The sequence below is a fragment of the Ranitomeya imitator genome, chromosome 1 (assembly GCF_032444005.1).
Source record: "Ranitomeya imitator isolate aRanImi1 chromosome 1, aRanImi1.pri, whole genome shotgun sequence".
NCBI lineage: Eukaryota > Metazoa > Chordata > Amphibia > Anura > Dendrobatidae > Ranitomeya > Ranitomeya imitator.
The window spans coordinates 814,699,754-814,725,153 of record NC_091282.1 but is presented as its reverse complement, the minus strand read 5'-3'; the positions used below and the strand labels follow the sequence as shown (position 1 = coordinate 814,725,153).

Sequence of the window (25,400 nt, the reverse complement as noted above, 5' to 3'; positions counted from 1 at the left end):
AGAGATGCATATAAACATTTATTTCTCCGTGATTTTTAGATTTTTTTCCATTTATACCTTGTCCAAAATTGTAAAAGTAAAAATATAACATTTTTTATAAAAGGAAAATAAAGTATATACAATGCGGGAAGGATGAAGGATCAGTGCTGGTAGTGTGCAAAAAAACGGTACGTTTTTCTTAATCGCGCACATGAACTTAAAAACAGGGCTACTTCACAGTGCATATCATCTAGAAGTACACATTTTCCAGTGAGCAAAAAGTATGGAGCAGAATGCTTGTTGCTCTCCATTAGTGGTTACGGTATATGGATCCTTGTGTTCAAGGCCAAGTACGCTAAACCCTGAGGAGATGAGATTTTACCAGAGAAAATACAACGCCATCAGCGGTCATAATTAAACTAAAATATGTATTTAACAACAAAAAATGTCGTCAAAATTTTAGCAAAACAAATATTAACTAAGCACCAATGGTTGCATTTCTGTTTCAAAATGGAATAACCAGAATGTCAAGACCCTGAGAATATTTACAATGTGCACCTCACATTAGTCCAAAGGCGATTGAATATCAAAGGAACACTGAAAACAGGGAAAAAAAAAATACAGCGATGTGACATGATAAACCATAGGCACATGTTCGATTGTTCGATATAGGGCAAAACAGCTGTTAGGAAATCAGGTTCGCACAGTAGCAGGAATTGGGGCAATACTGGCATATAAAACACAACCAAATTCTGAAGAACGGAAGTAAAATCTTAATGTTTGAACTCCGTAGCAAGAGAACAAAGCTTTTTAGCCAGTCAAATTCCAAAATCATTCTCTTAAATCCATTTTCATTTTATTTTATTTGACTGGCTTAGATCTCTTCTTTTCTAAGATCTGTTCGTCAAACATTTTTCTTTCCCTGAAATAAAAAATAAGACCATATAAACACAATTATTTCCCTATTATAAATACCTTCTACATATTTACTGTATATTACCTTTTAGAGACCAATGGTCCTTTTAAGTATTTCATTTCAGCTTCTTTATAGCTCATTTGTTCTGTGGCAGCAATTGCAAAGATGACAGCCTGAAAAAAAAATAGCAGAAGCAAATGATCCATACTACGCGATTTGCATTTACTTCACATTTCATTTTATGACTATGGTAGTAAGCCCGGTAGGAGAGGGTTAAAACCTAGTTCAATTGGTCCTGAGTTCATTTGGTGTTCGATCAGCTGCGGGAAGCTGAGCAGTCTGTGTGTTGGAGCTGGTGAGTGATCAACAAATGTGAGGTGTCTGGGAGGGGAACACTTCTATGTGGTAGTGAAGCTGACGTGAAGTCAGTGTTGGTTTACCAGCTGTGCCTGAGATAACTAATGCCCGTGCTGTGGTGGGAGTATAATCATGCTATTGTATTGTGTCTATTCTGACAAAATGAATTTAATTTATTATACGATTTGGGCTGAAGAAAAGCGGTTATGTTTTTATTTTCTCATGCTGAGAAAGCATTTTCATTTATTGTGTTTCTCTGCACTTCCAACCTTACCTTATTTTTGCACCAACACCTATGCCAAGTGAGTGCCTACTGCTGAGCGTGAATTGGTGTTTTGGATGTGGGCAGGAAGTCCGAAAAGTGCACATGTGATTGTAGTTTACTGATTGTTTGCAATCTCGAAGCTGCCTTTACCCAGGACATTCAGTGTGGAAGCATGGAGGAGCTTGTTAAGCAACTGGTCCAGCAGTAGTAGGCGCAACAAGAAACTAAAACTCATGATCCAGCAGTTTCAACAGTAGCAGATGGCTCTCTTGGCAGGAACTGTCCCGGCCAGGGGACTGGCACTTTCTGCTAGCCAAAGGGACTGTATCCATGTGAGGTGAACGGTATGGAGGACAATATCAAGGCTTTGCTGATTTCTCATTGCTCTAGAGGCAGTTTCTCCTTATACAGGTGCTTCTCACAAAATTAGAATATCAAAAAGTTAATTTATTTCAGTTCTTCAATACAAAAAGTGAAACTCCTATATCATATAGAGTCATTACAGAGTGATCTATTTCAAGTGTTTATTTCTGTTAAAAAGTTTTAGATTATGGCTTACAGCCAATGAAAACCAAAAAGTCATGCTCAGTAAATTAGAATGATTAACAAAAACACATGCAAAGGCTTCCCAAGCATTTAAAAAGGTCCCTTACTCTGTTTCAGTAGGCTCTACAATCATGGAGAAGACTGCTGACTTGACAGATGTCCAGAAGGCAGTCATTGACAGAAACCACTTTCCCTGTGTTGCCCATTCAAAATCTTTACCATAACCAGGTTCCTCGTATTATGTTCTCACACGCTTTATGCATTTAATAGCCTCTGTGCCTGAACTTTTTTATATTCTGGCTGATAACCGGTTCCTGCAGCATTACATGAACACCAGATTTCTTACATTATGGCTGGTCACAACAATGACCATCTTTCGTGTCTTCCCTATTTCCTCAGATTGTAAGCTTGAGAGCAGGGCCTTCATTCCTTTTGGTATCTGTTGATTTATCTGATTATTGTTATGTTGTAATTAGTGATGAGCGAATATACTCGTTACTCGAGATTTCCCGAGCACACTCGGGGGTCCTCCAAGAATTTTTTTTATTTGCTCGGAGTTTTAGTTTTTAGCGCCGCAGCGGAATGATTTACATCTGTTAGCCAGCATAAGTACATGTTGGGATACCCTAGCAACCAGTTTTTAGAATGGTGTCACTTTGAGGGGTCTGTCACAGAAAATACCCCAAAGTCACTTAAAATGTGATGTTGTCTGCTAAAAAAAAATGGTTTTGTTAATTTTATGGAAAAATGAGAAATTGCTGGTCAACTTTTAACATTTATAACTTAATTTTTTTATGTTTCAAAAATTGTGCTGATGTAAAGTAGACATGTGGTAAATGTTATTTATGAACCATTTTGTGTGACATACTGTATTTTTCGGATGATAAGACGCATTTTATGCCCCCCCCCCAAATTTTGGGGGAAAATGGGGGTGCGTCTCATAATCTGAATTGCAGTTGCGATGGAGTGGAGTCCTAGGGTCTCTGCTGCCTGAAACTTTTGGGGGCAGCAGAAGTCGGCCAATGGCTGCGGACCCTAGGCTGGTACGACGAGGTGTTTGGCGGTGCAGGGCCTCCGCCAACATTTTGTGAAAGCCCGGAGCCCCTTACTTTCCATACTCTTCTATACTGTGTACTCCAGGAAAATGGCCGCCGAAGTCTTCCAAAATCACAATTGCGCATCCGCCGCCTCCAGTGGCCATTTTCCCATGGTCCACGTCATTTCAAAGTATGGAAGGTGCGGGGCTTCGGGCTTTCACAAAACTTCCGCAGAGCCACAACACCACTTAACTTCTTGTCGCTCCAGCCTGGGGCCAGCAGCCATCGGGCAACTCCTGCAGCCGAACACTCCATCCCTACCAGCCTGGAGCATCTCCTGCTTCCGCCAGCAGCGATCCTGCCACCTAGGATCGCACTCCACCACCGCTGTGCCCCAGGGAAGCTACCGCAAAAGCAGATAACACCATTTTATTTAAAATAAATAAATAAAAATTCCCTATTTCCTCCCCAAAACATGGGGGTGTGTCTTATAAACAGTTGCGTCAATCTGCAAAATATGGTTACTCTGTGGGTTAAGGGCATAAAAATTACAACATTTTTTGCCAAATTTCTGATATATTTTCAGAAATAAACGCAAGTTATATCGAACACATTTTACCACTATCATAAATTACAATACGTTACGAAAAACAATCTCAGAATCACTGGAATACGTTGAAGCTTTACAGTTATTATGAGTTATTACTTCAAAAATGACAGTGTTCAGAATTGAAGAAATTGGCTTGGTCATGAAGGTGAAAATGGGCTCTGGCGCGAAAGGTTTAATTCTTGTGAAGCACCTGAAGGGTTGCAAGTTTTGAGCATTTTGAGGGGTGCAGTTTTTATACTGGTGTCACTTTTGGTTATTTTCTATCACATAGGCCCTCAAATTCACTTCAAATGTGATGTGGTCACTAAAGAAAAAAAATAAAGTTTTGTAAATTTTGTTGGAAGAAAAAAAAATTGCTGATCAACTTTTAACCCTTACAACTTCCTAATGAAAACAATAGGTTTCAAAAATGATGCAGATGTAAAGTAGACATGTGGTAAATTACATTTATTAACTATTTGTGTGATATAACTTCCTGTTTTAAAAGAATAAAAATTAAATTTTGAAAATTGAAAAAGTTTCAAAATGTTTGCTATAATTCTGATATTTTAACAAATAAAACCCCCTAAATTTACCACTAATACAAAGTAATGTGTCAAGAAAAAAAAAATCTCAGAATCACTAGGATATATTATTACCACAAAGTGACAATGGTCCAAATTGTAAAATTTGGCTTGTACAGGAAGGTGAAAACAGACTGGGGGGTTAAGGGGTTAATATGGGCATACAGGTTCTACTGAAAAGAGTGATACCTGTATGTCTCACAAAACCCACTTATTCTCTGGCGTTTTTCAGGCAGTGATCGTCTTCAGCAGGCAATTACCGGATTGCCAAACGCTCTACAGTATTTAAGTGGATCCAGCTTTATTCACTTTGACCTCTTGTTGTTGATGGGTGTGAGTTACACATGGGCTCCTCCGTGAGTGCAGTAGGCACCGGAGTCTCGGGTGAAGGTGAAGAGTCACTGGTGCTTTTCTGTCTGCATTCACGCAACTGCTTATGAAGATTGATTGCCAGGGACATGACTGCGTCGAGGTAATCAGAAGGAGGGAATCGTACTAATGTTCTTGATTCAGTCAAATTCCAGTATGAAACTAATAGCTAGGAGTCTGGTCATTCCATTATGAGCATGTGGCCCGGCACTAAAATTCTATCCTGTTTTCTTCAGCAGTACATCACCTATATTGGACTCTAATTTGCTTGATGCACACACTGCTAAGTCAAGAGTCATCACACAGGAGTCCAAGGGCATCAAAAAACAAGTTATCTGAGGAGAGTTCTGGAGCATCAGCGCATAAGTTGAAGCGCCATGCATAGAGATGGCACTGCAAGGAGGGAAATTATGAGTCCCACACACTGGCTCCAAGTACAGGACCATACTGGGTGGTGTCTGAAGTACAACCAGTAAAAAATGTATTTTGGTCCCCAGAAAAACGGTCTGGTAAATTCACTTTAGTTTCAGGGGTAGTCAGTGGTTCTGCGATGGTAGAGGCCTGGGATGTTTCAGGATGTTGAATGTGTAATGCAAGGTCAACCTATACTGTTCATGGGGCAGTGTATGTGGTAGACTAGCTGGAAGAGCTGGCTCGCTAAGAGTCAAAACCAGATGGTCTGCAGGAGAAACATCAGGCAAGTAAATGATCAGAAAACAGCTTGAGATCTCCCCTCTGTATCAGTCTGTGATGGTTAGTTTGCTTACTGTAAGTGATATCTGTAATTTGTAGGTAACCCCTTCTCATGTACAGCATCATGGAATCAATGGTGCTATATAAATAATAATAATAATAATAATAATAATCTAACAACAGGAAACTATTATCAGAACTAAAGCAGGCAAACACGTATTGGCCAGGTCTAGAAGAACTAAAATTGATAATGGAAAACAAGAATTCAGGAACTTTAATAGCAAGCAACCCCACCCAGGGTAAACAGCAATAAACCAAAGACAGAAGTTAACCACCAAGCTAATGGCCAGGACAGCGCCATAAGTCCTAGAGAATCACACTGGACTATTGCGTGACCTGCGACAAAGGCACAAAGCTGTCCATCAAAGGAAGCAGAAACTGGTAAGGCAGACATTGATACAGATGGCACGTTAACACGTTCAGTACTTGGTCAGTATTTTACATCAGTATATGCAAGACAAAACCAGGAGAGGAACAATCAGAGGAAAAAGTATAATCAATACAGAAGTGGTGACATGTTTCTATCACCCACTCCTGGCTTTAGCTTACATATACTGAGAAAATACTGAGCAAATACTGAATCTGTGAATATGGTCTCACAAAAACAATCCTTATACCCTACTGGAGGGCATTGATGGGCTGCAGTAGGTATGCAATTGCTGTTGCAAAATAAACAAACACCAGGGACAACAGGAGTTGCAAAGAAGGATTTGTTGTTGTTGTTGTTAAAAGATAAGGCCTCATTCACATGTCCGTATTTTTGCATCAGTATTTGTATGCCAAAACCAGGAGTGGAACTTGCAGAGAAAAACTGTAAGTGAAAGATTGACACGTGTTCTGTGTTTTTGAGACACTCCTGGTTTTGGCATAGAAAATACTAATGCAAAATTCTGATAGGGGAATGAGGCCTAAATCTGTAAATCCTGGATAACCCTTTTAAGCATACACACAAGTTAATGTTTTTCTAATGTTGATTGTTTTGAATAATGGAAAAAATGCATTCAGATTTCACATTCGCTTGTCATATGGAAGTTACTGCTGTAAAAATTGGAAAATCAGGAGCCTTTACCTCACAGGTGTCTAATGTAAAATGATGTTCCCTCCTCGTGTTTAAAAAGGTAGAGATAGTAAATTTCACAGATGCCAAGAATTAGAGATGGGAACCTTGTGTGGCAGGTCAATGGCTCACCAACTAACGGGGAGGCTTTATCCTATCGCTAGCTGAAGAGCCCGGCGTTGCCAGGGCATAGTAACTAACTGTGATTAGTTATAGCAAATTATAATGATTATATAGCACATAAAAACATTTCACATCATATATTCAACACTACAGACTTTTCTCCTTTAGACCTCGTTCACACGTTATTTGGTCAGTATTTTTAACTCAGTATTCGTAAGCTAAAACGTGGAGTAAAATAATCAAAGGAAAAATATATTATAAACACGTCACCACCTCTGTATTTTTCTCCCACTCGTGGTTTTGGCTTTTAACTACTGAGGTAAAATACTGACCAAATACTTTGAGAATGTGGCCTCATACACAGCCTCCACCTGCAGCGCCTCACTCTTCTCTGTACACAGCCTCATACTGCAGCAGCACCTCACTCCTCTCATTTTCACCTCACACGTGCACAGCAACTTCCTGTTATGAGCACAGCGGTGTAATCCATGAGGCTCATCCCTTTCCCTTGATGTCATGCCTCACAGGAACAACTCCATTCTAGACACTGATACTCTGAAGGCAGCGGCGGCCCTGATTATAGCTCACAGCCGGTGAGTTTTGCAGGGTGGCTTTCGAGGTGAATGTGTCTCCATCCGTGTGCGCTAACAACGTGGGCTGTGTGGACGGGGCTTTACGTGTGAAGTGAGTGTGGCTATGCGAAGTGGATGGGGCTATGTGGAGTGGGCAGGGATTGATACATACACACACACTCAAAATATATACTGTACAGACCAAAAGTTTGGACACACCTCATTTAACCCCTTCCCGACCTTTGACGCATACGCTGCGTCATGAAAGTCGGTGCCATTCCGACCCATGACGCAGCATATGCGTCATGGAAAGATCGCGTCCCTGCAGATCGGGTGAAAGGGTTAACTCCCATTTCACCCGATCTGCAGGGACAGGGGGAGTGGTACTTTAGCCCAGGGGGGGTGGCTTCACCCCCTCGTGGCTACGATCGCTCTGATTGGCTGTTGAAAGTGAAACTGCCAATCAGAGCGATTTGTAATATTTCACCTAAAAAAATGGTGAAATATTATAATCCAACCATGGCCGATGCTGCAATATCATCGGCCATGGCTGGACACACTAATGTGCACCCACCCCACTCCTCCGATCGCTCCCCCAGCCCCCCGATCTGTGGTCTGCTCCCTTCGGTCCTGTGCTCCGCTCCCCCGTCCTCCTGCCCGCTCCCCCCGTGCTCCAATCAAACCCCCCCGCACTCCGATCCCCCCCCCGCACAGCGATCCACCCCCCGCACAGCGATTCCCCCCCCCCCGTGCTCCGATCCACCCGCCCGCACAGCGATCCCCCACTCCGTGCTCCAATCCACCCCCCCGTGTTCCGGTCCACCCCCCCCGTGCTCCGACGCCCCCCCCCCCGTGCCCTGATCTCCCCCCCTTATACTTACCTGGCCTCCTGGGGACCGTCCGTCTTCTTTCCTGGGCGCCGCCATCTTCCAAAATGGCGGGCGCATGTGCAGTGCGCCCGCCGAATCTGCCGGCCGGCAGATTCGTTCCAGAGTGAATTTTGATCACTGAGATATAACCTATCTCAGTGATCAAAATAAAAAAAAAAAGTAAATGACCCCCCCCCTTTGTCACCCCCATAGGTAGGGACAATAAAAAAAAAATATATATTTTTTTTCCACTAAGGTTGGGGTAAGAACTAGGGTTAGGGTTAGGGGTAGGGTTAGGGTTAGAAGTAGGGTTAGGGGTAGGGTTAGGGTTAGGGGTAGGGTTAGGGTTTCGGTATGTGCACACGTATTCTGTTCCTCTGCGGATTTTTCCGCTGCGGATTTGATAAATCCGCAGTGCTAAACCGCTGCGGATTTATGGCGGATTTACCATGTTTTTTCTGCGCATTTCAATGCGGTTTTACAACAGCGATTTTCTATTTGAGCAGTTGTAAAACCGCTGCGGAATCCGCAGAAAGAAATGACATGCTGCGGAATGTAAACCGCTGCGTTTCCGTGCAGTTTTTCTGCAGCATGTGTACAGCGATTTTTGTTTCCCATAGGTTTGCATTGAACTGTAAACTCATGGGAAACTGCTGCGGATCCGCAGCGTTTTCCGCAGCGTGTGCACATACCTTTAGAATTAGGCTATGTGCACACGGTGCGGATTGGCCGCTGCGGATCCGCAGCAGAGTTCCATCAGGTTTACAGTACCATGTAAACATATGGAAAGCCAAATCCGCTGTGCCCATGGTGCGGAAAATACCGCGCGGGAACGCTGCGTTGTATTTTCCGCAGCATGTCAATTCTTTGTGCGGATTCCGCAGCGTTTTACACCTGTTCCTCAATAGGAATCCGCAGGTGAAATCCGGACAAAAAACACTGGAAATCCGCGGTAAATCCGCAGGTAAAACGCAGTGCCTTTTACCCGCGGATTTTTCAAAAATGGTGCTGAAAAATCTCATACGAATCCGCAACGTTGGCACATAGCCTTAGGGCTAGGGTTGGGTTGGAATTAGGGTTGTGGTTAGGGTTAGGGGTGTGTTGGGGTTACGGGTGTGTTGGGGTTAGGGTTGTGATTAGGGTTACGGCTACAGTTGGGATAAGGGTTAGGGGTGTGTTGGAGTTAGAATTGAGGGGTTTCCACTGTTTAGGCACATCAGGGGGTCTCCAAACGCAACATGGCGCCACCATTAATTCCAGCCAATCTTGTATTCAAAAAGTCAAATGGTGCTCCCTCACTTCCGAGCCCCGACGTGCACCCAAACAGTGGTTTACCCCCACATATGGGGTACCAGCATACTCAGGACAAACTGCGCAACAATTACTGGGGTCCAATTTCTCCTGTTACCCTTGTGAAAATAAAGAAATGCTTGCTAAAACATCATTTTTGAGGAAAGAAAAATGATTTTTTTATTTTCACGGCTCTGCGTTGTAAACGTCTGTGAAGCACTTGGGGGTTCAAAGTGCTCACCACATAGCTAGATAAGTTCCCTGGGGGGTCTAGTTTCTAAAATGGGGTCACTTGTGGGGGGTTTCTACTGTTTAGGCACACCAGGGGCTCTGCAAACGCAATGTGACGCCCGCAGACCATTCCATCAAAGTCTGCATTTCAAAAGTCACTACTTCCCTTCTGAGCCCCGACGTGTGCCCAAACAGTGGTTTACCCCCACACATGGGGTATCAGCGTACTCAGGAGAAACTGGACAACAACTTTTGGGGTCCAATTTCTCCTGTAACCCTTGGGAAAATAAAAAATTCTGGGCTAAATAATTATTTTTGAGGAAAGAAAACGTATTTATTATTTTCACGGCTCTGCATTATAAACTTCTATGAAGCACTTGGGGGTTCAAAGTGCTCACCACACATCTAGATAAGTTCCTTTCGGGGTCTAGTTTCCAAAATGGGGTCACTTGTGGGGGGTTTCTACTGTTTAAGCACATCAGGGGCTCTGCAAACGCAACGTGACGCCCGCAGAGCATTCCATCAAAGTCTGCATTTCAAAACGTCACTACTTCAATTCCGAGCCCCGGCATGTGCCCAAACAGTAGTTTACCCCCACATATGGGGTATCAGCGTACTCAGGAGAAACTGGACAACAACTTTTGGGATCCAATTTCTCCTGTTACCCTTGGGAAAATAAAAAATTCTGGGCTAAATAATTATTTTTGAGGAAAGAAAACGTATTTATTATTTTCACGGCTCTGCATTATAAACTTCTATGAAGCACTTGGGGGTTCAAAGTGCTCACCACACATCTAGATAAGTTCCTTTCGGGGTCTAGTTTCCAAAATGGGGTCACTTGTGGGGGGTTTCTACTGTTAAGCCACATCAGGGGCTCTGCAAACGCAACGTGACGCCCACAGAGCATTCCATCAAAGTCTGCATTTCAAAATGTCACTACTTCACTTCCGAGCCCCGGCATGTGCCCAAACAGTGGTTTAACCCCACATATGGGGTATCAGCGTACTCAGGAGAAACTGGACAACAACTTTTGGGGTCAAATTTCTCCTGTTACCCTTTGTAAAATAAAAAATTGCAGGCTAAAAGATCATTTTTGAGAAAATATATATTTTTTTTAATTTTCATGGCTCTGCGTTATAAACTTCTGTGAAGCACTTGGGGGTTCAAAGTCCTCACCACACATCTAGATTAGTTCCTTTGGGGGTCTAGTTTCCAAAATGGGGTCATTTCTGGGGGATCTCCAATGTTTAGGCACACAGGGGCTCTCCAAACATGACATGGTGTCCGCTAATGATTGGAGCTAATTTTCCATTTAAAAAGCCAAATGGCGTGCCATCCCTTCCGAGCCCTGCCGTGTGCCCAAACAGTGGTTTACCCCCACATATGAGGTATCGGCGTACTCGGGAGAAATTGCCCAACAAATTTTATGATCCATTTTATCCTACTGCCCATGTGAAAATGAAAAAATTGAGGCGAAAAATTTTTTTTGTGAAAAAAAAGTACTTTTTCATTTTTACAGATCAATTTGTGAAGCACCTGAGGGTTTAAAGTGCTCACTAGGCATCTAAATAAGTTCCTTGGGGGGTCTAGTTTCCAAAATGGGGTCACTTGTGGGGGAGCGCCAATGTTTAGGCACACAGGAGCTCTCCAAATGCGACATGGTGTCCGCTAACGATGGAAATAATTTTTCATTCAAAAAGTCAAATGGCGCTCCTTCCCTTCCGAGCCTTACCATGTGCCCAAACAGTGGTTTACCCCCACATATGAGGTATCGGCGTACTCAGGAGAAATTGCCCAACACATTTTAGGATCCATTTTATCCTGTTGCCCATGTGAAAATGAAAAAATTGAGGCTAAAAGAATTTTTTTGTGAAAAAAAAGTACTTTTTCATTTTTACGGATCAATTTGTGAAGCACCTGGGGGTTCAAAGTGCTCACTATGCATCTAGATAAGTTCCTTGGGGCGTCTAGTTTCCAAAATGGGGTCACTTGTGGGGGAGCTCCAATTTTTAGGCACACGGGGGCTCTCCAAACGTGACATGGTGTCCGCTATAGAGTGGAGCCAATTTTTGATTCAAAAAGTCAAATGGCGCTCCTTCCCTTCCAAGCCCTGCCGTGCGCCCAAACAGTGGTTTACCCCCACATATGAGGTATCAGCGTACTCAGGACAAATTGGACAACAACTTTCGTGGTTCAGTTTCTCCTTTTACCATTGGGAAAATAAAAAAATTGTTGCTAAAAGATAATTTTTGTGACTAAAAAGTTAAATGTTCATTTTTTCCTTCCATGTTGCTTCTGCTGCTGTGAAGCACCTGAAGGGTTAATAAACTTCTTGAATGTGGTTTTGAGTACCTTGAGGGGTGCAGTTTTTAGAATGGTGTCACTTTTGGATATTTTCAGCCATATAGACCCCTCAAACTGACTTCAAATGTGAGGTGGTCCCTAAAAAAAATGGTTTTGTAAATTTCGTTGTAAAAATGACAAATCGCTGGTCAAATTTTAACCCTTATAACTTCCTAACAAAAAAAAATTTTGTTTCCAAAATTGTGCTGATGTAAAGTAAACATGTGGGAAATGTTATTTATTAACTATTTTGTGTCACATATCTCTCTGGTTTAACAGAATAAAAATTCAAAATGTGAAAATTGCGAAATTTTCAAAATTTTCGCCAAATTTCCGTTTTTATCACAAATAAACGCAGAATTTATTGACCTAAATTTACCACTAACATGAAGCCCAATATGTCACGAAAAAACAATCTCAGAACCGCTAGGATCCGTTGAAGCGTTCCTGAGTTATTACCTCATAAAGGGACACTGGTCAGAATTGCAAAAAACGGCAAGGTCTTTAAGGTCAAAATAGGCTGGGTCATGAAGGGGTTAAAGATTTTTCTGTATTTTCATGACTTAGAAAATTGAAGGCACTGAAGGCATCAAAACTATGAATTATCACATGTGGGATTATATATTTAACAAAAAAGTGTGAAACAACTGAAATTATGTCTTATATTCTAGGTTCTTCAAAGTAGCCACCTTTTGCTTCGATGACTGCTTTGCATATTCTTGGCATTCTCTTGATGAGCTTCAAGAGGTAGTCACCGGGAATGGTCTTCCAACAATCTTGAAGGAGTTCCAAGAGATACTTAGCACTTGTTGGCCCTTTTGCCTTCACTCTGCGGTCCAGCTCACCCCAACCCATCTCGATTGGGTTCAGGTCTGAAGACTGTGGAGGCCAGGTCATCTGGCGTAGCACCCCATCACTCTCCTTCTTGGTCAAGTAGCCCTTACACAGCCTGGAGGTGTGTTTGGGGTCATTGTCCTGTTGAAAAATAAATGATGGTCCAACTAAAACGCAAACTGGATGGAGACTGGTGGTCTCATTAAAAAACTGATGGGTACCTGACCTCCCTGTCCAAATGTGAACACTTACCGAATATTACCGTCATATTTGACGTGTTTTGGCACGATAGAGTGCAACTTTTTTTTGTATATTATATATGGAGGTAGCTGCTCCTGGTATGCACCTATTCACACTAGTTTGGATGTGCCAGTCTTTTTTCTGTCATTTCTATGTTAGCTTATTGACTGCGCACTCCTCCCTTCACCATCTGGTTTTTAATTACATCTATTCACACTTGGTTCCGGCCAACCCATATGTAGGCTTTGCTGAGAGAGGTGCCCATATTCACCCAAGCTTGCAGACATTAGCCTTCGGTAAGTGTTCACATTTGGACAGGGAGGTCAGGTACCCATCAGTTTTTTAATGAGACCACCTTGACGATGGTTGATGGGCTCACACTATTTGGCCAAATTCTGTGCTAAGCATCTCAAAAATTTTTTTTCCTAATGTTCAAAAAGCAAGTTTGCAATTCATATTTCATGTATTTCATATTTGATGTGTTTTGGCATGATAGAGTGCAACCTTTTTTTGTATATTGTACAATTTTCATAGTCATGAAAATACAGAAAAATATTTAAATGAGAGGGTGTGTGTTATGGCTGGCAATCAGGCAACACAGCGTGCAGTAATCAGCGCACATACAGAGATCTGGCAATAACCCAAAACAATAGGACGAGCTCTGAGACGTGGAATCTCTGTAGACTGCAGTACCTGATCTATCCTCACACAACTGGAAGCAGCAGTGGATTGCGCCTATCAACTACCTATGCAACTCGGCACTGCCTGAGGAGCTGACTAGCCTGAAGATAGAAATACAAGCCTGACTTACCTCAGAGAAATACCCCAAAGGAATAGGCAGCCCCCACATATAATGACTGTTAGCAAGATGAAAAGACAAACGTAGGAATGAAATAGATTCAGCAAAGTGAGGCCCGATATTCTAGACAGAGCGAGGATAGCAAAGAGAACTATGCAGTCTACAAAAAACCCTAAAACGAAAACCACGCAAAGGGGCAAAAAGACCCACCGTGCCGAACTAACAGCACGGCGGTGCACCCCTTTGCTACTCAGAGCTTCCAGCAAAAGATAATAACAAGCTGGACAGAAAAAACAGAAAACAAACTAGAAGCACTTATCTAGCAGAGCAGCAGGCCCAAGGAAAGATGCAGTAGCTCAGATCCAACACTGGAACATTGACAAGGAGCAAGGAAGACAGACTCAGGTGGAGCTAAATAGCAAGGCAGCCAACGAGCTCACCAAAACACCTGAGGGAGGAAGCCCAGAGACTGCAATACCACTTGTGACCACAGAAGTGAACTCAGCCACAGAATTCACAACAGTACCCCCCCCTTGAGGAGGGGTCACCGAACCCTCACCAGAACCCCCAGGCCGACCAGGATGAGCCACATGAAAGGCACGAACAAGATCTGGGGCATGGACATCAGAGGCAAAAACCCAGGAATTATCTTCCTGAGCATAACCCTTCCATTTGACCAGATACTGGAGTTTCCGTCTAGAGACACGAGAATCCAAAATCTTCTCCACAATATACTCCAATTCCCCCTCCACCAAAACAGGGGCAGGAGGCTCCACAGATGGAACCATAGGTGCCACGTATCTCCTCAACAACGACCTATGGAATACATTATGTATGGAAAAGGAGTCTGGGAGGGTCAGACGAAAAGACACCGGATTGAGAATCTCAGAAATCCTATACGGACCAATAAAACGAGGTTTAAATTTAGGAGAGGAAACCTTCATAGGTATATGACGAGAAGATAACCAAACCAGATCCCCAACACGAAGTCGGGGTCCCACACGGCGTCTGCGATTAGCGAAAAGCTGAGCCTTCTCCTGGGACAAGGTCAAATTGTCCACTACCTGAGTCCAGATCTGCTGCAACCTGTCCACCACATAATCCACACCAGGACAGTCCGAAGACTCAACCTGTCCTGAAGAGAAACGAGGATGGAACCCAGAATTGCAGAAAAATGGAGAGACCAAGGTAGCCGAGCTGGCCCGATTATTAAGGGCGAACTCAGCCAACGGCAAAAATGACACCCAATCATCCTGGTCAGCGGAAACAAAACATCTCAGATATGTTTCCAAGGTCTGATTGGTTCGTTCGGTCTGGCCATTAGTCTGAGGATGGAAGGCCGAGGAAAAAGATAGGTCAATGCCCATCCTACCACAAAAGGCTCGCCAGAACCTCGAGACAAACTGGGAACCTCTGTCAGAAATAATATTCTCAGGAATGCCATGTAAACGAACCACATGCTGGAAGAACAAAGGCACCAAATCAGAGGAGGAAGGCAATTTAACCAAGGGCACCAGATGGACCATTTTAGAAAAGCGATCACAGACCACCCAAATGACAGACATCTTTTGAGAAACGGGAAGGTCAGAAATGAAATCCATCGAAATATGTGTCCAAGGCCTCTTCGGGACCGGCAAGGGCAAAAGCAACCCACTGGCACGTGAACAGCAGGGCTTAGCCCTAGCACAAATTCCACAGGACTGCACAAAAGCACGCACATCCCGTGACAGAGATGGCCACCAGAAGGATCTAGCAACCAACTCCCTGGTACCAAAGATTCCTGGATGACCGGCCAGCACCGAACAATGAAGTTCAGAGATAACTTTACTAGTCCACCTATCAGGGACGAACAGTTTCTCGGCCGGACAACGATCAGGTTTATTAGCCTGAAATTTCTGCAACACTCTCCGCAAATCAGGGGAGATGGCAGACACAATGACTCCTTCCTTGAGGATACTCGCCGGCTCAGATAACCCCGGAGAGTCGGGCACAAAACTCCTAGACAGAGCATCCGCCTTCACATTTTTAGAGCCCGGAAGGTATGAAATCACAAAATCAAAACGAGCAAAAAATAACGACCAACGGGCCTGTCTAGGATTCAAGCGCTTGGCAGACTCAAGATAAGTAAGGTTCTTATGATCAGTCAAAACCACCACGCGATGCTTAGCACCCTCAAGCCAATGACGCCACTCCTCGAATGCCCACTTCATGGCCAGCAACTCTCGGTTGCCCACATCATAATTACGCTCAGCAGCAGAAAATTTCCTGGAAAAGAAAGCACATGGTTTGAACACTGAGCAACCAGAACCTCTCTGTGACAAAACCGCCCCTGCACCAATCTCAGAAGCATCAACCTCGACCTGGAACGGAAGAGAAACATCAGGTTGACACAACACAGGGGCACAGCAAAAACGACGCTTCAACTCCTGAAAAGCTTCCACGGCAGCAGAAGACCAATTAACCAAATCAGCACCCTTCTTGGTCAAATCGGTCAATGGTCTGGCAATGCTAGAAAAATTACAGATGAAGCGACGATAAAAATTAGCAAAGCCCAGGAATTTCTGCAAACTCTTTAGAGATGTCGGCTGAGTCCAATCCTGGATGGCCTGAACCTTAACCGGATCCATCTCGATAGTAGAAGGGGAAAAGATGAACCCCAAAAATGAAACTTTCTGCACACCGAAGAGACACTTTGATCCCTTCACGAACAAGGAATTAGCACGCAGTACCTGGAAAACCATTCTGACTTGCTTCACATGAGACTCCCAATCATCTGAGAAGATCAAAATGTCATCCAAGTAAACAATCAAGAATTTATCCAGATACTCACGGAAAATGTCATGCATAAAAGACTGAAAAACAGATGGAGCATTGGCAAGTCCGAACGGCATCACCAGATACTCAAAATGACCCTCGGGCGTATTAAATGCCGTTTTCCATTCATCTCCCTGCCTGATTCTCACCAGATTATACGCACCACGAAGATCAATCTTAGTAAACCAACTAGCCCCCTTAATCCGAGCAAACAAGTCAGAAATCAATGGCAAGGGATACTGAAACTTAACAGTGATCTTATTAAGAAGGCGGTAATCAATACACGGTCTTAGCGAACCATCCTTCTTGGCTACAAAAAAGAACCCTGCTCCCAATGGTGACGACGATGGGCGAATATGTCCCTTCTCCAGGGACTCCTTCACATAACTGCGCATAGCGGTGTGTTCAGGTACGGACAAATTAAATAAACGACCCTTAGGGAATTTACTACCAGGAATCAAATCGATAGCACAATCACAATTCCTATGCGGAGGAAGGGCATCAGACTTGGACTCTTCAAATACATCCTGAAAGTCCGACAAGAACTCTGGGATGTCAGAAGGAATGGATGACGAAATAGACAAAAATGGAACATCACCATGTACTCCCTGACAACCCCAGCTGGTTACCGACATAGAGTTCCAATCCAATACTGGATTATGGGTTTGTAGCCATGGCAACCCCAACACGACCACATCATGCAAATTATGCAGTACCAAAAAGCGAATAACTTCCTGATGTGCAGGAGCCATGCACATGGTCAGCTGGGCCCAGTACTGAGGCTTATTCTTGGCCAGAGGTGTAGCATCAATTCCTCTCAACGGAATAGGACACCGCAAAGGCTCCAAGAAAAATCCACAACGTTTAGCATAATCCAAATCCATCAGATTCAGGGCAGCGCCTGAATCCACAAACGCCATGACAGAATATGATGACAAAGAGCACATTAAGGTAATGGACAAAAGGAATTTGGACTGTACAGTACCAATAACGGCAGAGCTATCGAACCGCCTAGTGCGTTTAGGACAATTAGAAATAGCATGAGTAGAATCACCACAATAGAAACACAGTCTGTTCAGACGTCTGTGTTCGTGCCGTTCTACTTTAGTCATAGTCCTGTCGCACTGCATAGGCTCAGGCTTACTCTCAGACAATACCGCCAGATGGTGCACAGATTTACGCTCGCGCAAGCGACGACCGATCTGAATGGCCAAGGACATAGACTCATTCAAACCAGCAGGCATAGGAAATCCCACCATTACATCCTTAAGAGCTTCAGAGAGACCCTTTCTGAACAAAGCCGCTAGTGCAGATTCATTCCACAGAGTGAGTACTGACCATTTTCTAAATTTCTGACAATATACTTCTACATCATCCTGACCCTGGCATAAAGCCAGCAGATTTTTCTCAGCTTGATCCACTGAATTAGGCTCATCGTAAAGCAATCCCAGCGCCTGGAAAAATGCATCAACATTACTCAATGCAGAATCTCCTGGTGCAAGAGAAAACGCCCAGTCCTGTGGGTCGCCGCGCAAAAAAGAAATAATAATCAAAACCTGTTGAATAGGATTACCAGAAGAATGAGGTTTCAAGGCCAAAAATAGCTTACAATTATTTCTGAAGCTCAGGAACTTAGTTCTGTCACCAAAAAACAAATCAGGAATCGGAATTCTTGGTTCTAGCATCGATTTCTGATCAATAGTATCTTGAATCTTTTGTACATTTACAACGAGATTATCCATTGAGGAGCACAGAGCCTGAATATCCATGTCCACAGCTGTGTCCTGAAGCACTCTAATGTCTAGGGGAAAAAAAAGACTGAAGACAGAGCTAAGAAAAAAAAATGATGTCAGGATTTCTTTTTTCCCTCTATTGGAAATCATTGAATGGCTCCTTGTACTGTTATGGCTGGCAATCAGGCAACACAGCGTGCAGTAATCAGCGCACATACAGAGATCTGGCAATAACCCAAAACAATAGGACGAGCTCTGAGACGTGGAATCTCTGTAGACTGCAGTACCTGATCTATCCTCACACAACTGGAAGCAGCAGTGGATTGCGCCTATCAACTACCTATGCAACTCGGCACTGCCTGAGGAGCTGACTAGCCTGAAGATAGAAATACAAGCCTGACTTACCTCAGAGAAATACCCCAAAGGAATAGGCAGCCCCCACATATAATGACTGTTAGCAAGATGAAAAGACAAACGTAGGAATGAAATAGATTCAGCAAAGTGAGGCCCGATATTCTAGACAGAGCGAGGATAGCAAAGAGAACTATGCAGTCTACAAAAAACCCTAAAACGAAAACCACGCAAAGGGGCAAAAAGACCCACCGTGCCGAACTAACAGCACGGCGGTGCACCCCTTTGCTACTCAGAGCTTCCAGCAAAAGATAATAACAAGCTGGACAGAAAAAACAGAAAACAAACTAGAAGCACTTATCTAGCAAAGCAGCAGGCCCAAGGAAAGATGCAGTAGCTCAGATCCAACACTGGAACATTGACAAGGAGCAAGGAAGACAGACTCAGGTGGAGCTAAATAGCAAGGCAGCCAACGAGCTCACCAAAACACCTGAGGGAGGAAGCCCAGAGACTGCAATACCACTTGTGACCACAGAAGTGAACTCAGCCACAGAATTCACAACAGGTGTGTCCAAACTTTTGGTCTGTACTGTATATATATATATATATATATATATATATATATAATTATAAAATGTTGTTAGAATAGAAATAAATTTTACCTCAGGGATCAAAACCTCAAAGATAAACCGGGTCTGATCGCCATGCATCAGGTTTTTCGTTTTGCTGCTCTTTTTCACACAGATTGCCTGCAAGTGGCTCGTCATCAGTTCTATCTGCTGTTCATCTTCAATATAGGTGTCTAGGCAGTTTATGTGGCGTTTTGAAGACTGAAACTTTTTTAGCCATTGTGACTTTTTCTTCCCTTCCAAGATGTCTATAAGGTGATTTTCGGCCTCTTTAGCATTCACTATGAACGCCACTAGTTTTTCATTTGCACGGTCCCTGGCTGCCCGCGATCGATCTGGAAGCTGCTTCCTGCTCCACTGTGGGTTATTGTTGAACATGTCTTGCTGAGTTTCTGCTATTTCAGGGAACTTTAGTTCTCTTTTGTCACCTTCCACTTCTCTCCGTACAGGCAAACCTAAAATACAGAGCACAACGCCAATTGCAGAACTGAAATGTGTCATCCAGGCTTGCTACGGATGAAAAAACCATAAGCACAACAGTTTATTAGATGGTGCAAAAGTAGGTTCCCAATCCGTGCTAGATCAGTAAAGTAAACCGATATGGACATGACAAGTGGAGTATGCCGCGTTGCACCATATCTCATACTTCTTCTGGAAAAGGTTCAACTGACCCCTGATCCTATTCTCTATATAAGCTATGCTGTTTTATCTTCCAGGGGCAGCGATTACCATGAGCAACTTCACCTTTCTATACTTTATAGTGCAGTCGGTTCACTGAGGAAGGTCTAAGTGATCGAAAAGTTTGTTTAAATCCAACTACTGTACGTGGATCTTGTTAAATATTTCACTTCAGCATTTTGTTATGTGCAAAGTTTACTTTACTGATCCAGGTTTGTTATGACATGCTTCATAGAAAAAGCAGATGTGGAATGACAAGCACGGGATTAGTGACGTTCTTCCAACAGCGGCAGGTAGATTGCAATTCCACCCACACCTGTTGGGGGCACATGACAGATGACCAAATCACATGTGGGCTCAGCGCTGGAGCCTGCATCAAGGAGGGGGAGGCGACCTATGACATATAGGTATATCACAGGTCATAAAGGTGTTAAAGGGGTTTTCCATCCCTAGTGCACCCAATCACTGATCTGCTCCTGTTACAGAAGGATTTGGGAAAGCAAGGTATTCAGTAAAGAGCTCATCTATGACAATTATTTCATATGAAAGGGACATGTCAAGTATTGGCCAACCCCTAGAATATCAATACTACAATACAATAAAATTGTACACATTGTAGGAGTCTAAACCACTTACTGATATCTGCGTTGCAGAAATCCAGAAACGAACCAGAAAAGGAACCACAGCCTGCAATACAGTAAACAAAATTACATTTACTTTCTACACAACTATCCATTTCATCATATACCCTTCATTCAGGTAAACTTTTTATTAAAAAATACAATAACGAAGAGACAAAAAATGTAACTATCATCTTCAGAGAGCAGGAGTGCTTGAACTGGACAACTATTGGATGTAGCAATCCCAAATGTCAACATCAACCTTTTAACGAGCCTTGCCACATAATTTAGAAGAAGAAAGCAAACCAGAACCTCCATTCGCAGACCGGTGTCTTGTGTTTTTTACCCCTCTTCCATGCAATCAGGACTTTGACAGCGGGTGCAAGTTTCTCCTTGTGGAGAATGCCAAGTTGCATAGGAAGATTGATCAGCCATGCAATGCTCCTCTGGGAAATGAAATTTGGAAATAGCCACCTCACACATTAAAAGCAGTAACATTAGAGCCACATGTTGGAAGTAGTAATCCTAAAAGTCAATGTTGACCCTTTATTGCGCCTTGCCACATGACTTAGGATAAAAAGCCAAACCAGACACTCCATTTGCAGACATGTGTTATTGACTTTCATAGCCTAAGTGACAATCCGGCATAAAGATACTCTCCACAATGAGAAATGTTCCCCCTTAGTCCTCATAGAAAAGGTGGTATGCTTGATTCAAAAGATTGAATACAATCTTAAATATTTAATGACATACTTGATAACCTTGAGCTGATTAAGGCTACGTTCACATTAGCGTTACGCTAATGTGCGTCGCTGTTGCGTCGGCGACGCAGCGGCGACGCGCCCCTATGTTTAACATAGGGGACGCGTGCGTCTTTTTGCACGCGTTTTCCGACACGTGCGTCGTTTTAGACGCTAGCGTCGGACGCAAGAAAACGCTACAAGTTGCATTTTTCTTGCGTCCGATTTCGGCAAAAAACGACGCACGCGTCGCAAAACGCTAATGTGAACGTAGCCTAAGTGCTAATCCACATAGACTGAAGTAGAAGAACATACAATTAATAAACACCCGTTGGCCGACAGCTCTCTCTCCCTACTCCACATTTTCCAGCATTCTTGTGTTTTCAATTAAGAAAGAGAAGTAATCCAATGCCAGACATGACAACAGACACTTATCTTATCGGGAAACAAAAGGGTTGGGCAATGACGTTCAACAAGCATATTCCTTGGTCACCTCATAAAAGTCAGACAATCAAATTCTCTTGCCTAAATGGCGGGTTCACAGGACTTATTTCTAATGTGTATGGAGAAGGAAGGGGGAGGCTTTAGCGTTAAATATAAATGGAGAGAAGACAGATCATCACTGCAGGAAGAGAAACTGGATAAATCATATACTCAAATCTTAAAGGGAACCTGTCACCCCGTTTTTTCAAGATGAGCTAAAAATACCGTTAAATAGGGGCAGAGCTGTGCTTTACATTAGTGTATTTTGTGAGCCTTTATTCCCCACCTATGCTGCCGAAATACCTTTGTAAAGTCGCCGTTTTGGGCTGTCACTCACGCTGGTCAGGTCATATGGGCTTGGTGACAGCGCTGTTTCTCCCCCAGATCTCCGTTGGTGGCGTAGTGGTGTGCGCATGTCCAACTGGCGAATCCACTGTGCAGCTTGAAGGAAAATAGCGCGATCTGCGCTATTCAGCCGTTTATCGGTGGGTGCAGCCATCTTTGTGAGGCCGCGCGTGCGCAGATGGTTCTTCTCGGCTTCCCGGGGCTTCAGGAAAATGGCCGCGGGATGCCGCGCATGCGCAGATGGCGATCGCGGCGGCCATTTTCCTGCAGCCGAGATGCGAACTCGGCGTATATGCATCGCATCTTTTTAGAACGCAGCATATGCCTGTTTACCTTGCGGTGACGCTCCGTCGCTGTAAGGTAAATAACAGGGTCCTATGTATAGGGTGTGGTGATTCCGGATGTGTGCAATGAACACATCCGGAATCACTGCACGTACAGAAGGTGGCGGCGCTTTGGGCGGAGGGGGTTTTCCGCTCCGTCCAAAGTGCCGTCAATCTAGACAGTGGACACGCACCCTTACTGCCCATGGTAAGTAGCAGAACTAGGCCATCTATAATAATTATTTTTATAGCGCCCACATATTTTGCAGCACTTTACAATTTTAGACGGCGCTTAAACAGACAAAGACATTACAGAATAAGCATAACTCAGATATCAAAAGGAGTGAGAGTCCTGCTCGCAGGCTTACAATCACATTCAATAGTCATTTAGGCTATCGCAGGGGTTGATATGCCGAGTAGAAAAAAGCTACTTACCCAAGCGAATTCTGTAGTCTGATATTAGAGAATCACACCAGTCAATAAAATTGCCGAAGTCTTTGCGAGCATTTTCCTTAGAGGATGATAGAATTGAAAGCATAATTATTCACTTTTTAAGGCTAAACCTATGTAGGAACACAAAAGTTATCATAAGTCAAGGGGAGAAAAATAAAGTGGAGTTGTACTGAGACTTCATTATCCTAGAAGGAAAAAAAGTTAACAGTGCTTATTGAGAGAATATCTAATCACAGCCTCTGCTTCTGGTGACACACACAGCATAAATTGTTAAGTGGGTTTACAGTGGTTTAAAGGGAACCTGTGACATAAAAAAACGCTACAAACCTGCAGATATAGGGTTATTCTGCAGGTTAACAGCATTCTGAACCGGTCTGGCGCCTGAATTTAGAACATCACTGCTGGGAGGCAATGAATTTAATTCCTGCCGGCAGCATAGAGTTTTCAGGTGCAGGGGTGACACCGGCACAACTTCAGTCAGAGCTACATTGTTATATTATAATAGTACAAACATAGTAAATAGTGATTTTTTTTTTTTATTTGAACATAATTTTAAGAGTGAAAATATGAGAAGCAAGACACTCATACCTGATGAGAAAATAATTGAAAAGCATAACGCTAATTTCTAAGCCACATGAACGCGATATAAAGAGTAGAAAAATAAATAATAGACCATATGCCGTGTAGTTATTTTATTATTCTTAAATTATGTTGAAATAATAAAAAAAAAATCACTATATTAACTATGTTTGTACTATTATAATAGTCAGGTGCGGTCTTTCATGGACTGGTGAGATTCTTTTTCTGTTTGCCACTGGAGGAAACTCACGCAAACACGGGGAGAACATACAAACTCCTTGCAGATGTTGTCCAAGGTGGGATTTGAACTCAGGACCCCAGCGCTGCACTATACGATATCTGATTTGGATTATAACCCCCTATACATGAACATGTTCTTCTATGGTGCCCTTTCAACATTGGTATCAGTCTTTAATATTTACACAGTATATAGTATATTATTATTTATTTTTCTACTTTTTTTTTTATATCGTGTTCATGTGCCTTAGAAATTTGCATTATGCTTTTCAAATATTTTCTCATCAGGTATGAGTGTCTTGCATCTCATTTTCAATACTCAAATTATGTTTAAAAAAAAAAATCACTATTTACTATGTTTGTGCCTTGCACTTACTCTCAAACAGCTTTCCTATGTGAAGGAAGAGAGGGAGAGAAAATAGATAGTGTACTATTTTTTTTCATTTTCACAAGAGTAACAGGAGAAAATGGACCGCAAAATTTGTTGTTCAATTGCTCCCGAGTACACCATGTGGTGACAAACTGCTCTTTGAACACACTGCAGAGCTCCTAAAGGAAGGAGTGATGTTTTGGAGCATAGACTTTGATGGAATGGTCTGCAGGCGCCATGTTGCGTTTGCACAGCCTCTGATGTGCCTAAACAAACAGTCGAAACCCCTCACAAGTGACCGCATTTTTGGAAACTAGACAACTCAAGGAATTATATAAAAGGCATAATTATAGTAATGCTTTTGGCTTTACTGGTGTATGAATTTATAATGTGGTGTTTGTTATGTGTAAAGGTACCTTCACACTAAACGACGCTGCAGCGATCCAGACAACGATCCGGATCGCTGCAGCGTCGCTGTTTGGTCGCTGGAGAGCTGTCACACAGACAGCTCTCCAGCGACCAACGATGCCGGTAACCAGGGTAAACATCGGGTTACTAAGCGCAGGGCCGCGCTTAGTAACCCGATGTTTACCCTGGTTACCATCCTAAAAGTAAAAAAACAAACGCTTCATACTTACCTTCCGCTGTCTGTCCTCGGCGCTCTGCTTCTCTGTACTGGCTGTGAGCACAGCGGCCGGAAAGCAGAGCGGTGACGTCACCGCTCTGCTTTCCGGCCGCTGTGCTCACAGCCAGAGCAGAGAAGCACAGCGCCGGGGACAGACAGCCAAAGGTAAGTATGAAGCGTTTGTTTTTTTTACTTTTAGGATGGTAACCAGGGTAAACATCGGGTTACTAAGCGCGGCCCTGCGCTTAGTAACCCGATGTTTACCCTGGTTACCAGCGAAGACATCGCTGAATCGGTGTCACACACGCCGATTCATCGATGTCAGTGGGAGAGCCAGCGACCAAAGAAAGTGCTGGCCCTCTAGCCCCGACCAACGACATCACAGCAGGATTCTGATCGCTGCTGCGTGTCAAACTAAACGATATCGCTAGCGAGGACGCTGCAACGTCACGGATCGCTAGCGATATCGTTTAGTGTGAAGGTACCTTAAGTTGTGCAGACTACATCAGATTATAAAAGCTTGTTGCGTTAATAAGGTTAAACAAAATTTTATGGATGTGTTAAACACTTTCAAGCAATCCTTAATGCAAATCCCAGGTTTTTCTGGGCATAAGAGTAAATTGAGAAACTTCATATTCACCTCTTGGAGCATACTCTGAACCTTTAG

At 43.2% G+C, this 25,400-nt stretch overlaps 1 protein-coding gene across 6 annotated transcripts in view; it reads right to left on the bottom strand.

Annotated features, from left to right (window-relative positions):
* PWWP3A (PWWP domain containing 3A, DNA repair factor) overlaps nucleotides 1-25,400 on the bottom strand; it is a 117,468-nt gene continuing 92,068 nt past the window's right edge. For all 6 annotated transcript variants that reach the window (XM_069739613.1, XM_069739638.1, XM_069739629.1 and 3 more), the window contains 5 exons: nucleotides 22,905-22,980; nucleotides 20,595-20,645; nucleotides 19,314-19,735; nucleotides 980-1,068; nucleotides 1-901 (listed from right to left, as the gene is read on the bottom strand). In XM_069739613.1, the coding sequence (XP_069595714.1) occupies nucleotides 841-901; nucleotides 980-1,068; nucleotides 19,314-19,735; nucleotides 20,595-20,645; nucleotides 22,905-22,980 (699 nt within the window). In that variant the 3' untranslated portion in view covers nucleotides 1-840. The remainder of the gene's footprint in view (nucleotides 902-979; nucleotides 1,069-19,313; nucleotides 19,736-20,594; nucleotides 20,646-22,904; nucleotides 22,981-25,400) is intronic.